Source organism: Littorina saxatilis, linkage group LG3 (assembly GCF_037325665.1).
Source record: "Littorina saxatilis isolate snail1 linkage group LG3, US_GU_Lsax_2.0, whole genome shotgun sequence".
In the NCBI taxonomy this organism is placed as follows: domain Eukaryota; kingdom Metazoa; phylum Mollusca; class Gastropoda; order Littorinimorpha; family Littorinidae; genus Littorina; species Littorina saxatilis.
In genome coordinates, this window is record NC_090247.1 from 24,749,303 (window position 1) to 24,765,777 (window position 16,475).

Sequence of the window (16,475 nt, forward strand, 5' to 3'; positions counted from 1 at the left end):
CCATTGATTATATACAACTTGCTAAATAGTTTTGAGTGAATGTTTGCTTTATGACATCCTTTGCTGTTAATTGCAACCGTGATATACGTCGTATATCTAGAATCTTATTATTCAAACACAAGTGAAAACTTGCGAAACTACGTTTTATCTTCATAGTTACTTTCTTTGTTTTTCTATATAATTGGTCAAGCGATTAAAACAAGGTTATACACAAACAATGTAAGCAGACTTATCTAACAATAGGATTCTTCCCTCAAAACAGTCCTTTCCAAACTCTCAATGTATCTAATGATGTTAACGTGAAATATTCAAGAGAAATGTAAACTCATTTGTAGATCTTGGGGACACGGCTTTTTCACATCAATGGCAGGGCGAAACAGATGGCTTGGTTACGGGAAGGTGCGCGTGGGCGTTCAAATGATGACTTGCATCTATAGACGAGGATACGAGTATCAGCTTTTGCAGGAAACTGGGTAAGGCTGAAGAAGGGGGAGGGACGGAAGAGAAGGAGGCTTTAGATTTGATTTGATTCCCTTCGGAAGAGAGGCAGAAAAGTACAAATTACCACCCCGTGACAGATCAAATTCCACCAAAGATCCGAAACCCACCAAAATCATAATCCGTAGCGATCAAGTTTTAATGACATACACATTTGTCTCTGTCGACGTATGTTTGTACAGCTGTCAGAATCTCCTACTGATTTCACAATCAAATGAAAACGAAGGAAGGAAACGGCCCTGCATAAAAGGCAAGCAAAAATCCCACCTCGACACAACTTCGGTCTGCAATTTACAGAGAGTGTTCACAGTCTGGTAAGTTCTTTGCGCATTTTGCATTTCAGGGTATTCGGCGTGATCTTATTTATCTCTCTTTTTTCAGAAAGGGAACATGTTCCTGTAATTTTTCACAAGAGCTTATGCTATTGGTTCTTATTGCAAAGTAGTTTGACTTTTTGAAAACATTCAAACAGGTTTATTTCCGAAACTTTCCATTAATTTCTTACTTAATTTGAAACTATAAAACCAATCATTTCTATTGCTTCAGGTATATTATCAGCTACCCTTGATTTTCCACTGTCATCAACTACCTCAGTTGAGCATGATTATGTTAGTTTTCAGTGTGTGTGTGTGTGTGTGTGTGTGTGTGTGTGTGTGTGGGGGGGGGTTGAAGATCTTTTTCTCACCAAAATGTTAGGATTGTTTCTTCTTTTCATGATAAAATAGCAGCCCAAAAGAAATGCATTTTGTTGTTTTTCTCAGCTTTTATTTTGTATCTGCTGTTAAACTTTTCTTCATTAAATGTTTAAAGGCACAGTAAGCCTCCCGTAAACCATCACAGATACTGTCAGGCTTTTACACACAGTACAAACATCATTTCATTTATACACTCACCGCTTGAAAACATCCTAGGTGCCCTCCGTAAAGAGCGAGCAATTTCCAAAGAATTTATTTTTGCGTGGCTTATCTTACCTCTGAGCTATCGTGAACCCGTGTGATCCAGTTTCCCTTTTTCACAATGTAGTCGTCAGTTAGTGATTTGAATGCGACTCGATGTGAGCTTATCTGCAATAGCACGTTATTGTGTACCTCTGACTATGCACGAAACAAACGGCTGTAGTTCACAAGAACTCTTGCGATGGCTTTTGACTGTTCAGAGGAACTGGCGATAGGCATAAACCTACGAGAACCACGACCTTGCGTGACCCTGCTTCCGGGCTTTTCTTTTTTCAAACTTTCAAAACTTCGAGTTGTACTGATCTTGTCTTGATGAAACAAGAATTCTGTTATGATTTAAGAATGTTTGTGTAACAAGCTGTCAATTTATTATTTAGATTTTAAAAGTTAGGTCTAGCGCCAAAACGCACCACGGTCCGATTGTCTGAGAGACAATCCGCAAAATTAGTTCTTTAAAAATTGCTCGCTCTTTACGTAGGGCACCTAGGATGTTCCCGTTCGGTGAGTGTTTAAATGAAAGGGTGTTTGTACTGTGTGTAAAAGCCTGACAGTATCTCTGATGGTTTACTGGAGGCTTACTGTGCCTTTAACTGTTTCACATGTCACCAGATTGTAACGAACAATTGTACTGGAACGTCCGCACAGTAATCAGTAGCTCTAGTTTTCCCCACAAAAACCTATGACCTGTGTTTCAGATTCTCTGACAATCCATGGCTTGTGTTTCAGATACTTGGACAGTTCATCATGAAGTTTGCTGCAGCTATTCTAATAGCGGTTTTCGTGACTGTGGGTATGTACGCGGTAGATAGAATCAGCGACAAATTGTTGTTTGGCGGAGATACATTGCTTGTTGAACGTACTTACTTAATGTGATTGCTTGTTTGACTACACAACTGCATTGCTGTACAATCGCCAACAGTACGGAATTAGTCAACTAGGTGTCACAACCAAGGATTTGATCAATACAGTGAAATCAGCGACTCATTTCTTATTTAAAGACGAGAGTTAACTGTTCTGAATCTACTTTGAAATCAAACGTTTGTATAGACCCGAGGTGCTGATGAGTAATTGGCTGCAAATTGTGTCCTAGTCTATTGCACAAGTGCCCAAGACAAAATTTCATACGAACTCCAGAACAGAGACACTGCTAACGTTCTAAAATATCCTCCCTCCCCCTCCCCCCTCCCCCCCCCCCCCCCCCCCCCAAAAAAAAAAAAAAAAAACGTACAAAAAGAAGAAGAAGAAAAAGGTTGTAGATAAAAAAATTATTAAAAAAAAGAACTTCGACCTATCGGCCATAATATGGCCATTTTGGAAAGCAACAATAATTAAAGATAAGTCACAACATCAGTTATAATCCTTTCACGCCCAAAAATGGGTATACGTGAAGGGAAATACTAAAATTAAATGTCAAAGTATTGAAAGGAAGGTTGTAATGAAAGAATTTTGAAATTAGGACAAGCTCGTTTAGGACAAGGACACTCGTTTGGAATGTCAATTTTTGTTGTTGTTTTTGTTGTTGTTTTTTGCGGAGGGTTCACTTGCATTGTGTGTTCTGATAATTTATTTTTTTCAATTGAAGGTGCCATGCATGTACAATTAAGGGGTATGTTATGTTTATTTCGCGTACAATATGACTCAATTAAGTGTATTAAATATCATATGTTTTCAGCGGAAGGTGCCAATAAGTGTGCCATCCAAGATGGCCACGACCTGGAGCAGTTCTCCAAGAGAACCCTGAAAATGATGGCAAGTGCAGTCAGATATGGAGATTAAATTAAACTGTAAAACCTCAGCTATAAGAAAGAGCAAGATAAATGTGGTCAGAGAAATGGACAAGGAGACAATACTAAGTGACTTTTATTGGGGGGGGGGGGGGGGCGGGGAGGGGGGGGGAGCAGGGGTATGGGAGGGTCGTCGTGGTGGGTAAAATGCATGCACACATTTGTTTCCCTTTGTTATCTTTAAAGGATGAATGAATAGTGATCAGCGTTCGCAAACCATCATAAAAACAAGAGGCGAAGCCATCAAGGCTCACATAAGAAATCGACAAACAGTATCACAAACTCAATCACTCCGTCACACATACACACACACACACACACACACACACACACACACACACACACACACACACACACACACACACACATACACACACACACACACACACACACAGAAAGAGCATAGGTGAAACTGTGCAAGAAAGCGAGACACTAGATCTAGATCTGTCTGTCTGCATGTAGCCTACTTACAGGGACACGACTGCCAACTAGTCTCGGCCCGCTCAAAATAATAATGACCGAGACTTTCAGTACTTCCTTCGCGTGACGTCTAACCCTCTTACGTCATAATGTGACGTCAATGTAATGTGACGTCTTCAAATGTTGTCAATGTAATGTGACGTCTTCAAATGTTAGAGTTTCTACCACAGACATACACACGCACGCACGCACATACGCACATACGCACGCACGCACAGACAGACAAAGTTACGATCGCATAGGCTACACTTACGTGAGCCAAAAACCTCTTAGACCAGTCAATTGTTAAAGACAGAGAACTAGTAAGTTAGTTACTTGTGGTTATGTTGAAAAAATGTTGCAACTAGGAGAACCAATTTTACGACAGGGTTGACCTTCACAAAATGACACGCATTTTACAACCATGGTCTCTCAACCTGTTTGTGACAAACGCTTCATTTTTTTTTAACCATAATATGTTTGTGTTCCCAGCTCTAATATCATAAGATGTTTTGTGGCTTGTTATTTTTAAACAGCTTTCGTGTTAGTCCCAGGGGGAGCTTTTCGTCTTCTGTTTCATCTTTATCGACAGGGGCAGAGTATTCAGTATTCTGTACATCTGTTGAAGGGTCTGGTCACAATGACCTTTTTATGACAGGTGCCTTGCAAGTACAACGCGGTGCTGCAGCAGTGCGGTCCCTACAAGGTCACCGTGACCCCTGGCCAGCGCTGGCTGTACCCCACATACATCATCGACTCGGTCTGGATCGCCGTGGAGAACACCGAGACTGGTCATACGTGGGAGGGAAGGTCTTCCAACAAGCTGGCTGCTCTGGTCAGTTGTAAGAAGAACATTGCGTGTTGATGCTGAGGTTTTGTGTATGTCTGTCTGTCTGCGAGAGGGTCAAAGAACGTTGAGAGAAAAGTAGGGGAAAAAAGCAAATGTGAACTGTGTGAGTAACTCAATAACTACGTAACTCATTAATTCTTTAACTAAATAACTAACTAACTAACTAACTAACCAACTAACTAACTAAATAACTCACTCACTCACTCACTCACTGACGAATAAATAAACAGAAAAGTGTTCACCCGACTTGTATGACAATAAACTAAACTAAACGTTGTTTTCTAAAAAAAAAAATTAAAAACAAAAAACAAAAAACAAAAACGCTGGGCTTTTTTTTTCAAATCGTGTCAAATCAAGAAAGAAAGACAGGAAAAAAAACAGAAAAAAACCAGAAAGAAATAACGAAAGTTAGACAGAAAGAAAATATACAAAAAAAGGGTACCTCCCTCCAGAAGCTAGAAAAAAAAACTGAAGGCCTACTACTCTCCCTTCTCAGTACATCGTCAAAGGAGAAGAAGGAGGCCGCTCCCCCATCAGCAAGAAGGAGGGTGACTACAACACAGAGGACCTCTTCACGATCACCAGTACCACCAAAGACGTCACCATCGCGGAGAAAAAGGGCGTCTTCAGCATTACCGTGGGACCTTTCGACTTCAACGGCAACAAGAACCGAGATTCCAGGATGGAGTTCGTCTGTAACGCTGAGGATGAACTGGAGGAATACCCCAAGCAATTCTGCGGTGAGTATTCTCAATACAGTGAACAAAAGAGCATATTTAGAATTATCATTATGCATTATGATTGAAATTTATTTTTAAAAAGTATATCGTTGTTCTGATGCAGGATTTCAGCATCATATTCAGTACATTGTGTGATTGTAAGCTAAGTCTTTCGTTTTATTAATTGACCCTTTTTATGTTTTTATTGTATCTGTGTTATTATTTTGCCTCCCTTTGTCTTCTTTGTCAACATTTGTTTGACCTGTCTACTTTTGTTATTGATTGTATAATGTCTGTTTGTTTATTTTGTGTGTGTCTGTTTGTTTTATATTCATTCATTTGACATGTATAACTTCTCGTTCATTTGACATGTATAACTTCTCGTTCATTTGACATGTATAACTTCTCGTTCATTTGACATGTATAACTTCTCGTTCATTTGACATGTATAACTTCTCGTTCATTTGACATGTATAACTTCTCGTTCATTTGACATATATAACTTCTCGTTCATTTGACATGTATAACTTCTCGTTTATTTGACATGTATAACTTCTCGTTCATTTGACATGTATAACTTCTCGTTCATTTGACATGTATAACTTCTCGTTCATTGCAAATGACATGTTTGTTAATTGTTGGTTTGTTTATTTTACTTGTTCAACACCTATTTCACCTATGTACATTTTTTTTATTGCCCATGGCCTTTGTGAACGCTTGTTTGTTTGTTTGTTTGTTTGTTTGGTTGTCTATTTGTCTTGTCTGTTCGTGGTCTTTCTATCTTGTTCTGTATATTTTGTTTATCCAGCTTGCATTAGTTTAGCAATTGTATTATTCATACCTGTATGATTCTTTAGTGAGTACGAAAAGACAAGGCATTGTTTCTTCAACCTCTATCCCAATACATCAAAGTTCGTTTGTTTGTTCAATCGTTCGTTCGTTACCTTTCTCTATCTCTTCAGTCATTCAGTCTTTCCGTTGGCATTTCCTCTTTCGGTGTGTAAATCAAGTTGATATTGATCTGCTCACCATGTATTTTCAGGGTCAAAAGAGGGAAAAGAAATAAAGGTTCGTACTGAAAAACTGTTCATCAACAAGAAGAGGATTGATCTCACCATAATGCACGACGTATTCACAGACACATCCGTTGTCCAGACGTGAGTACACATTGCCTTTCTTTGGCCAAGCATTTTGCCATCCTTCTTTGTGCCAGCATTTTCTTTCCTGGTTCATCCGTTCTTGTTTTTTACTGCCCTTGAAAACGATCCGACTGCATGTCCAGGATTTCACGTGGAATTAGGGCACCCTTTCATTTTGAAACAAAAAAAGACAGCAATAGGGTGGATGCATTCTTTGATGATAATGATAAAATCGTTTATTTAACGTCACTCTGTAAAAACAATGACATTTGTCTAAGATTAAAAAAACACACAGGCGCACACACAAACTTTTCCTTTATGTACAGTGGTTCACCACCCTCCCACCCCCCGCACACTCTCGCCCATCTAATTAAAAGACTAGAGATACTTGGATATAAAAGGGTATTCTGAAGATGTTGTGATGAAAATATAAAGTAGCATGCATTCTTTGCAGTGTGGGATGCTCTTGCAAAACTGGGTTAGCATATTGGCACGAGTGTCAGTGGGTAACAATGGTTTGCGGTGTCTAATTAATGAATTATAACGTTTGAGTTACAGTGGCAAACCCCCTTCAAAAATATTAGAAAACCAGGTCTTTGAAAAGGTGGAAGTTTTAAAATGGGGGTAACGTTACTGAGGTTATGAACAGAAAATCGGAGGAAACATGGTCTTAAAAGGAATGTATCTTAGTAGTATAGATAGGCCTACTTATCTTAAATCGAGGGATCTGACGTCGGCCTCCAAATCGGGAGGTCGTGAGTTCGAACCCCGGTCGCTGCCGCCTGGTGGGTTAAGAGTGGAGATTTTTCCGATCTCCCAGGTCAACTTATGTGCAGACCTGCTAGTGCCTTATCCCCCTTCGTGTGTACACGCAAGCACAAGACCAAGTGCGCACGGAAAATATCCTGTAATCCATGTCAGAGTTCGGTGGGTTATAGAAACACGAAAATACCCAGCATGCCTCCCCCGAAATCGGCGTATGCTGCCTGAATGGCGGGGTAAAAACGGTCATACACGTAAAAATCCACTCGTGCTAAAAACATGAGTGAACGTGGGAGTCTAAGCCCATGTACGAAGAAGAAGAAGAAAATCGAGGGATCTTAAAAAGGGGTTTCACTGTATGATGCCCACAGCAACCCCCTCTGCAAGGAATCTGTCAGGATCTTGACCCAGGACTGTGCGAATGAGACTGAGCGCGCGGAAGCCATCAAGACATGTCACCACATTCTGGACAGTAATGGACACACGGAGTGTGTGGTCAAGTTCGCTTGTGACCCCATGGACGTCTTCAAGGTCAGTTGGCTAATTACGTCAAAAATGGAGGGGGGGAGGGGGGGAGGAAACAAGGAGGAGAAAGAGGCGGGGGCTAGGATGGAAGGGAACAGTTATGTGTTTTCAAGTGCGCCTGTATACCCCTGCGTGTGTTCAGGGTCAGTGGGATGGGTGAGAGAGAGAGAGAGTGAGAGGGAGGGAGAAATAGAGACAGAGAGAAAGACAGAACCAGAGAGAGAGAGAGAGAGAGAGAGAGAGAGACACAGGGAGAGAGAGAGAGAAAGAGACAGACAGACAGACAGACACAGAGAGAGACACACAGAAAGAGAAAGGGAGAGAAAGAAACACAGAGAGAAGGAGAGCGAAATGGAGAGGGATAAAGAGAGAAAGGGAAAGAGAGAGAGAGAGAGAGAGAGAGAGAGAGAGAGAGAGAGAGAGAGAGAGAGAGAGAGGGGTGAGAGAGGGGGTGAATAAGAGAGAGAGAGAGAACTAGGGAGACACAGAGAGAGAGAGAGAGAGAGAGAGAGAGAGAGAGAGAGAGAGAAAGGGGAGAGAGAGAAAGGGAGAGAGAAAGGGAGAGAGAGAGAGAGAAACTTAAAATGAGCTTCATTACAAAACGACATAGGTTTTAGGCAAAGCCGACTCTTCCAACAAAGTGTGTGTGTGTGTGTGTGTGTGTGTGTGTGTGTGTGTGTGTGTGTGTGTGTGTGTGTGAGTGTGTGTGTGTGTGTGTGTGTGTGTGTGTGTGTGTGTGTGTGTGTAGATTTGTCTGTGCGTGTGTCTTTTTTTTCATCCGGTTGCATGTGTCTTTTTTTTGCTGCATCCGTCTTCACGGGATGTTTTTATTTTTTATGTCTGAATGTTTCTTATAATGGCAGCAGCACCATTCACCATCCAACTACTTCTATCCTACCGATTTTTGCAGTAGACGTCAGTACTTTGGCGTTGAGCATATCCAACATCACTGACCTCTCTGATTTTCTCTTTTTAGAACTGCCTGCAGTACGCATGCAGCGGCTACACAGACGAGGATGCGTGCGAGCGTGTCGGCCAGGCGATCGACATGTGTCGGGAATTCCCGGAACTCACTCCGAAAGTCAAGGAGGCGAACTGCTACAAAGATCTCCTGACAGCGGAAGATAACCCTTACTATGTGTCGAAGAAGTCGAAGAAGAATAAGAATTAGTCGAAAGGAAAGATCGACATGACGACAAAAAATTGAGAAAAATAATTCAGTAGCGGAGAGATGCTTTTTGGACTGCTCAAGTTCTTTGATATCCTCTTCTTTAAATGAGAATGTCTTCACAACAAGAAAGAAAAAACAACTTTGTTGGTCTGTTTATTTGAACTCTGTATACATTTACACTTTCTCGATTTTCCCTAGAAATCCTATTTATTTAGGTCGGTGTGCGCTGAGCGCAAAAGGAAATCACAAAAGGTGTTTATTAGCTTCTTAAAAACAAAACGATCTGCGATAAATTCGTAATTATTTACTATGTTTAAAGTATCAAACTGTGATTTTTCTTTATGAAGAAATATATCTTTGCTGCATTGAAACGCGTCGGAAGTAGTTGTTAATTGTTTGAAGAACGTGTGTGTGTGTGAGTGCGTGTGTGTGTGCCGGCGGCGTGCGTGTGTGCGTGCGTGTGTGTATGCGTGTGTGTATGCGTGTGTGTGTGTTAGTGTGTGTGTGTGTGTGTATTGTGTGTGTGGTTGTGTGTGTGGTTGTGTGTTAGTGTGTGTGTGTGTGTATTGTGTGTGTGCTTGTGTGTGTATGTGTGTGTGTGTGTGTGTGCGTTTGTGTGTGTGTGTGTATGTGTGTGTGCGTTTGTGTGTGTGTGTATGTGTGTGTTTCCTCACGCTCACTGTGTGCACCTTATTAAAGCCCACTTTAAAATCATATGACCATCACCACCACCACCACCACCACCACATACATCTTCCTCACACAAATGATTACGAATGAGAACACTTGTTCTTTAGAGTTCTTTATTGGTTGTTTTTCGATCTGGTAATTTGATGCAGTTTGTGTTCTCAGATTTATATAAATTTTTCCCACGGAACATTTCACAGACAAAATTATATAACGGAAGGTGGTGCAAACTCTTAGTTGCAACTGAATGACAAAAGGAATGAACACGTCTTCACAGCAATACAATGACGAATGAGTAATTTTTATTTTATTTATTTTATTGAAACCGAACATCGCTCAAACAATCAGTTAACCAGCAAATCTGTAGTTGCATTGTACTATAGTTTGAAGACACAAAGAATTCACACATTCAAAAGATTCCAATATCAAGGTCTCTTTTCTACTGCCATTTTGCCATGGTGCCGATTCCCTTTAACCGGTCGTGCCCATTGCCATAGCCGGGGTGTCCATAATGGGAAGGAACTCTGTGTAGCACTTCGCGTTCTCGACTCTCATGGTGAGGTTACCGTCCCTGAATGTGCGGCACATGTCGATTCCCATTCCAACACGCTCGCAGGCAGCGTCATCACTGAAGTCGCTGCAGACCCAGTCGATACAGTCCTGTGGGAAGGAAGAAAAGAAGGTTTTGGCCTATTCGGCATCATCGGCTACATAAACAAAGCAAACACAAAATGGCGACATTTTATCGACTCCAATTTTTAAAAAAATACCGTGCCCGTGTCATTACATTCAAAGACAGTTAGGCCTAACTAGGTTATCTGGCACATTTTTCTTTTTAAACATTTTGTTCAAATGGGTCAGGTGACCGTAGCGCAACCGAGGGTACCCCCAAAATCGATCCGACAAAATGTAAGTTGCCACTTAGATTCAGAATAGGCCAAACTCGGCAATTACAGTTTGTTGAATATGGTAGGCGAATGGATGGCTTTTCTAGTCGTATATCTGGTAAACAATAAACAACCTAATCACAAAGATCTTCACTCAAACGCACCTGCCTAGTTTTTTTTATGAAGCGTAGTATACATGGACCGACAATTCTATCCAATAATCATCTCTTCAAAGTAAAATACTGACCACAAAGACATCCATGGGGTCGCAGGTGTACTTGGTAAGACACTTGGTGTGCTTGAGACTGGACAGAATCTGACCGCACGTGATAATGGCTGTTTTGCGCTGCTGTTCAGTGCACATCTCTGTCAGCATCATCGTGGCGTTGGCACACTTGGGGTTGCTGCAGAGAAAGAACTAGAATGATGAGTTGAAGCATGGTGGTGGCGTTGGCACACTTGGGGTTGCTGCAGAGAAAGAACTAGAATGATGAGTTGAAGCATGGTGGTGGCGTTGGCACACTTGGGGTTGCTGCAGAGAAAGAACTAGAATGATGAGTTGAAGCATGGTGGTGGCGTTGGCACACTTGGGGTTGCTGCAGAGAAAGAACTAGAATGATGAGTTGAAGCATGGTGGTTGCGTTGGCACACTTGGGGTTGCTGCAGAGAAAGAACTAGAATGATGAGTTGAAGCATGGTGGTGGCGTTGGCACACTTGGGGTTGCTGCAGAGAAAGAACTAGAATGATGAGTTGAAGCATGGTGGTGGCGTTGGCACACTTGGGGTTGCTGTAGAGAAAGAACTACATGTAGAATAATGAGTTGACGCTCTTGTTGATAGTTTGCTTTCCAAAGGCAGGGTCCTCCCCGTTTCAACGATTCGGCTCACCATCTCACATCTGTCAAGGCTGTTGCATAGATTTGAAGAACATGCTTCCAACTTATTGTTGCTTGTTTGTTTGCTTGTTTGCTTGTTTGTTTGCTTATTTGTTTGTTTTTTCTTTGGAATTGTTAAAAGAAAGTTCTAGGGTCGGCAGAAACAAATAGGGTAGGCCGGGGAACCGGAACCGTTTATTTTTACGCCTTATCATGGTGCTCTATACTTACGTCTGTGTGATGTTGGTGTTGGTGAAGACATCATGGAAAACGGTCTGCGTACGTTCATCAAAACCGAGCATCTCCGTCCTCTCCACTGTCTCACGCTTGTCGGAGCTTCCTGTATGGCGACAAAACATGAGACATCAGTTGGGGATTAAGCGACTGTAAAGCCACAAGAGTTTTCTCTATGCTGGGTTTAGGCTACCTTCAGGTCACAAGAGTTGTCCTAAGTACGGGTTTAAGCTACTGTAAGGTCACACGAGTTGCCCTCAGTTGAGGATTAAGCTGAGCTGACCACAGCTGGGGTTTGTGCTATATTCTAAGGACACAAAAGTTGCCCTCAGTTGAAGATTGTGCACTCAACGAAAGCGGAGTGAGCTGACTATGCTCTCAGAGTATAGTGTGGGGAACCCAAATGGGCAAACGAGCTCACACGTAACCAGAAAATTCTGGAACGCTGAAGAAGAAGAAGAAGAAGAAGAAGAAGAAGAAGAAGAAGAAGAAGAAGAAGAAGAAGAAGAAGAAGAAGAAGAAGAAGAAGAAGAAGAAGAAGAAGAAGAAGAAGAAGAAGAAGAAGAAGAAGAAGAAGATTGTGCTAGCGTACGGTCACAAGAGTTGCCCTCAGTTGGAGTTTGTGCTATTGTTAGATCACACGAGTTGCCCTCAGGTGTTTTGTTTTGTTTTTTGCTTAACGCCCAGCCGACCACGAAGGGCCATATCAGGGCGGTGCTGCTTAGACATATAACGTGCGCCACACACAAGACAGAAGTCGCAGCACAGGCTTCATGTCTCACCCAGTCACATTATTCTGACACCGGACCAACCAGTCCTAGCACTAACCCCATAATGCCAGACGCCAGGCGGAGCAGCCACTAGATTGCCAATTTTAAAGTCTTAGGTATGACCCGGCCGGGGTTCGAACCCACGACCTCCCGATCACGGGGTGGACGCCTTACCACTAGGCCAACCGTGCCGGTTGCCCTCAGGTGAAATTTGTGCTATTGTAAAGTCATAAGAGTTGCCCTCAGGTAAAATTTGTGCTATTATAAGGTCACAGGAGTCTCAGTTGAAGTTTGTGCTATTGTAAGGTCACAAGAGATGCTCTCAGTTGAGGTTTACGCTATAGTAAGGTCGCAAGAGTTGCCCTTAGTTGAAGTTTACACTATGGTGAGGTCACAAAAGTTGCCCTCAGGTGGGGCGGAAGCTACTGTGTTTTTTTGATAACTTCAAGTAGAGCAAAATGTTGTAATTGCCGTCTGGGGTATGGTAGTGTGCAGGAAAAAGTGCCAACTGGTAGGGGCCCAACCACTGGTTTGGATTCGTTAAAAACTTAAACAAATCTCAGTTTCCACCAATCCGACCCAGCGCTTGGTTTCCATCCAGCCCGGCACCTCCCCGTGCGCACCATCACCAAAGTAAACAGACACTTACCGCACACTTGGTCCGGGTAGGATGCAGGCTCGAAGTCGTCAGCGTTGCACTCAAACCTCCACTTGGAGAGGGGGAAGTTGTCGTTTTCAGGGTCCCAGGGCACGAAGGTCACCTTGAAGTCTCCGTTCTTGGCAGTGGCGTGTGTGCCCATAGCATCCTTGGAGAATGTGAGAACATCTTCTGTGTTCAGTACGCCATCCTTCTTGTTGAACAGCTCTGACTTCCATCCGTTGAAGAACTGAAAAACAACAAGACAGATATTAGGCGATGTGTGAAGGTGTGGTATGCGGCAGAGGAGTGAGGATCATGCGTGACTGGACCTGGTGTATTGTCGAACTCTCTTAGGCCCGGAGTGCTCACATAGTACCTTTTTTTTTTTTCCCTAAAAACTTTGGATTCATGAAGATATTTATCATGATTTTCAAATTGCAATGTACAGTGTGCTTGCGTGTAATCATCATATTGTTAAGCAGAGTTCGGTTTACTATAGCTAGGTTCTGACAATTTTTGAACCAGCACATTAACTGCACCTGACGACCAGCGACAGCGACCATAAGGAAGCTTGGGCGTGCGTTATATCAAACACATAAAGCAAGGTAGGAAAGCAGGTTTCGACAAGGAGGAGGCAATCGGTGTGGCCTTGTTTTGGCCCTGCTAAAAAACGACATGCCTATTATGCTGCGTACCCATCTAGGCATGCCTCATATCAAATATAAACCACGGTAACATGATACAGTTGCAAATGCTCAGATGGCACCATATTGCAACATTTTGTATCTTTGGATAAAAACAGTTATGGACCGCCTAAGCCTACTTGGCGCTTTTTGCCTACGACTGTGTCCATCGCATTTTGGTCGAGGGGGAAAAATGTCCCATTGTCTTTTTCTCCAAGGCCGAACCCTAGTTCAAATTAGAAAAACCTCACCTTGACTGCGACCTTGTTGTCAGTGCAGCCTTCCCACTCCTTGTTCGTGTGGAGTTCTCTCAGGCCCAGCAGAGAGTGTTCACATAGTACTTTAAATTCATGAAGATATTCACCATAGTTTTCATATTGCAGAGTACAATTTACCGTACTTTCTTGTAATCATCATATCAAAATTATGTGAAGATTTCGAAAAACCTCACCTTGACTGCCACCTTGTTGTCAGTGCGGCCTTCCCACTCCTTGTCAGTGTCGAGCTCCCTGACGCCCAGCCAGAGCGTGTTGAGGCGGTACTTGGGGTGCACGAAGATGTTGCCAGGAGTCAGGTTGACGAAGTACTTGCCACACTTTGTGCGTACGGCGTGGTACTTGCACGGCATGGCGGTGGACTCCTTCCTGCCGTTGAACTGCTGCAGCATCTTGCCGTTGCCTTGGCAAGCGTGACTCGCGAAGGCTGATTGGTTGAAATGTGAGAGGGGAGGAAAATAGTTCAGATTCTATCGAGGTTAGTTAACTTTTCGTCTGTACAATACCGGAGAGAGGCAGCGCCCTGAAGAGCATGCAATCACTTTGATTTAACTAATCACCCTACTTGAGGTGCGTTTTTGAGCAAATCGGGTCGTGTGCGTCTAGATTAAGGTACAGTGGATCGTCTAGGTTCTTGAGATTCGTAAACTCTACCAGAAACTCAACTCAAACAGTCACATCAATAGCATCCATTGCACGGTCATGTACGCGCTTCCTTAATATGGTACGGAAGTGAGTAATCACAGAGAAATAGCTGGCATCGCGACATTTTCGAAGAATGTCCATTGTTTTGGCTTGACGTTAAGCGGAGTCGACTTCATGGTGATGAAAACAATTATCGTTATCATTCAGTTCGACTCACTGGATGTGCTCAGTAAATATCATGATCATTTGTCGTTAACAGAAAACGATTGAATTAAATAAGATAATGTGGAATACTACAAATAAAAGTGTTTTCTGTAGCATGTCTTGTGCAAACTAGAAGATGTTTTTTTTAAAGTTTTTTTTAATTTATTTTGTTTACTCCTCCCCCCACACACACATACATTGAAGAACGTAATTGGAACGTAATGATAAAATAAGATGTTTAGCATTGCAAACATGTAAATGAATCATATACTCACTCGCTGCCACCATGGACAGGATCAGAAGAGCAATAATGGTCCTCATGTTGTCTGCTTCAGTTCTTTGAATTCTGTTTTAAAAAAGAGAACTTTTTACGTATGGGTGAAGTGTAAGAATGGGAAGAGGATATGGATGTGGGACTTTGTTATATCAAAGGGTCCAACAAAATAAATGTTTGTTTCCGATGACAATACTGAGACAGTTTGGGATAGTGGGTAGTTATTAATATGCTGATCATGTTTGTATTTTACATCGAATGTCTCTTAAGTCGTTTCTTTTAAACGTTTAGAATGTTGATCATCTCATAATCTCACATGTATTTGCGTAACCATGGTCATTGAACAGTGTGGCCCCATGTGGTTTAATTCAGCACAGACAACTGCGTACACTGCAGCTCTTAGGTATGCTTTGGAAAACAATAATTCCAAGGAGAAATTCTCTGACCAAGTTTTTCTACGAATTTTTCATTCAAACGTGCTGTTAAACATAGCCTATATGGTGACATTGTATACTAGGCTAGTTCAAAACACTTCGGCCATTTCAATTCTAAATAGAATGGTTCTCATCAAGGCAAAGTTTTAAGCGTTTTAATTTAACATAGAGAATGTCGCAAATCAAATCAAATCAAATTAACTTTGTTATCTCACATGGATAAATTGCAAACAATTGCATACAACTCATAGGAAATGTTTTCAAAAAATTGTAATCACTCACAGGATATATTTTCTCAAATCCAACTAAGAAACTTGAACCCATCAAGAATGTTGGTGCAAGTAATGTTGAAAACAAATCAAGAATTTCACTTTGTATAGAAAATCAATGTTCTCACCAAACGTGGCTTCAAGGCGCAGTCATCCACAATCAAGTTGGTTGATGTCCAGTTGTTGCAGTGCTGTGCCCTTATATACTTATATTCCACCTTAGAAACGGAAAGGCAATAAAACCGGTATCCCTTCTTCCGAATAATCGTAATCACAGATGGCACGGGAATCAGGTCACAGCAGTCAAATGTGGAATGGAAGTTTTAGTAGTTGAACCTATTATGGTGAGGATACTTATGAAAAGGTTATTAAAATTGTCATCAAAAATCTTTTCAACGTACGATGCTAAAAACATATTTAGGAGTATGCATGAGCACGATTCTCAGATAAACTGGACACTTACTCAAAGCTTCTGCGCCTCTAAAATCATCCAAGGTTTGAAAAACAAGATGCAAAACTCGGTGAAAAACAACTGACTCTTACGTGTCCATTTGACAAGGAGAGACATGAGGTCATATACACATTTACCTTAAGCGTGCGGTGATGCTAACAACAACAACAACAACAACAACAACAACAACAACAACAACAACAACAACAACTCCACCACGCAATTAGAAGGGTTAAAAAAGATGTAAAAAAAATACAATTTAAAAAAAAAGTCCAAAAAGTGTG

General features: G+C 41.8%; 2 protein-coding genes and 1 long non-coding RNA gene across 4 annotated transcripts; 2 read left to right on the forward strand and 1 right to left on the reverse strand.

Annotated features, from left to right (window-relative positions):
* The first annotated feature begins 727 nt into the window (after positions 1-727).
* On the forward strand, positions 728-9,234 carry LOC138961944 (uncharacterized). The gene is made up of 8 exons (XM_070333629.1): positions 728-812; positions 2,181-2,244; positions 3,127-3,203; positions 4,356-4,532; positions 5,044-5,287; positions 6,309-6,423; positions 7,539-7,698; positions 8,669-9,234. Exons 2-8 carry the CDS (start codon positions 2,199-2,201, stop codon positions 8,861-8,863), a joined length of 1,014 nt encoding a protein of 337 aa, XP_070189730.1. The 5' UTR covers positions 728-812; positions 2,181-2,198; the 3' UTR covers positions 8,864-9,234.
* Positions 3,403-3,983, forward strand: LOC138961945 (uncharacterized). The gene is made up of 2 exons (XR_011454358.1): positions 3,403-3,843; positions 3,877-3,983. It is a non-coding gene; the product is annotated as an uncharacterized lncRNA (long non-coding RNA).
* A 415-nt stretch (positions 9,235-9,649) lies between the features above and the next one.
* On the reverse strand, positions 9,650-15,982 carry LOC138961943 (uncharacterized). Of its 2 annotated transcripts, XM_070333627.1 has the most exons (7): positions 15,869-15,956; positions 15,039-15,109; positions 14,091-14,341; positions 12,966-13,203; positions 11,544-11,652; positions 10,685-10,841; positions 9,650-10,210 (listed from the first exon to the last, which is right to left on the reverse strand). In XM_070333627.1, exons 2-7 carry the CDS (start codon positions 15,082-15,084, stop codon positions 10,022-10,024), a joined length of 990 nt encoding a protein of 329 aa, XP_070189728.1. In that variant the 5' UTR covers positions 15,085-15,109; positions 15,869-15,956; the 3' UTR covers positions 9,650-10,021. The 2 variants fall into 2 exon arrangements, with proteins under 2 accessions (XP_070189728.1, XP_070189729.1); XM_070333628.1 differs by lacking the exon at positions 9,650-10,210 and having other exon boundaries at positions 10,784-11,225; positions 15,869-15,982.
* Between the last annotated feature and the right edge of the window lie 493 nt (positions 15,983-16,475).

Bases quoted from the DNA above. Each gene is read 5' to 3' on its own strand.
- LOC138961944 (XM_070333629.1), top strand. From the start codon at position 2,199: ATGAAGTTTGCTGCAGCTATTCTAATAGCGGTTTTCGTGACTGTGG. The intron at 3,204-4,355 runs GCAAGTGCAGTC...TTTTTATGACAG, and splicing joins AGAGAACCCTGAAAATGATG to GTGCCTTGCAAGTACAACGC. The intron at 6,424-7,538 runs GTGAGTACACAT...TGATGCCCACAG, and splicing joins GACACATCCGTTGTCCAGAC to CAACCCCCTCTGCAAGGAAT.
- LOC138961943 (XM_070333627.1), bottom strand. From the start codon at position 15,084: ATGAGGACCATTATTGCTCTTCTGATCCTGTCCATGGTGGCAGCGA. The intron at 14,342-15,038 runs GTGAGTATATGA...TCAACCAATCAG, and splicing joins CCTGTCCATGGTGGCAGCGA to CCTTCGCGAGTCACGCTTGC. The intron at 10,211-10,684 runs GTCAGTATTTTA...TCCTTCCCACAG, and splicing joins ACCCCATGGATGTCTTTGTG to GACTGTATCGACTGGGTCTG.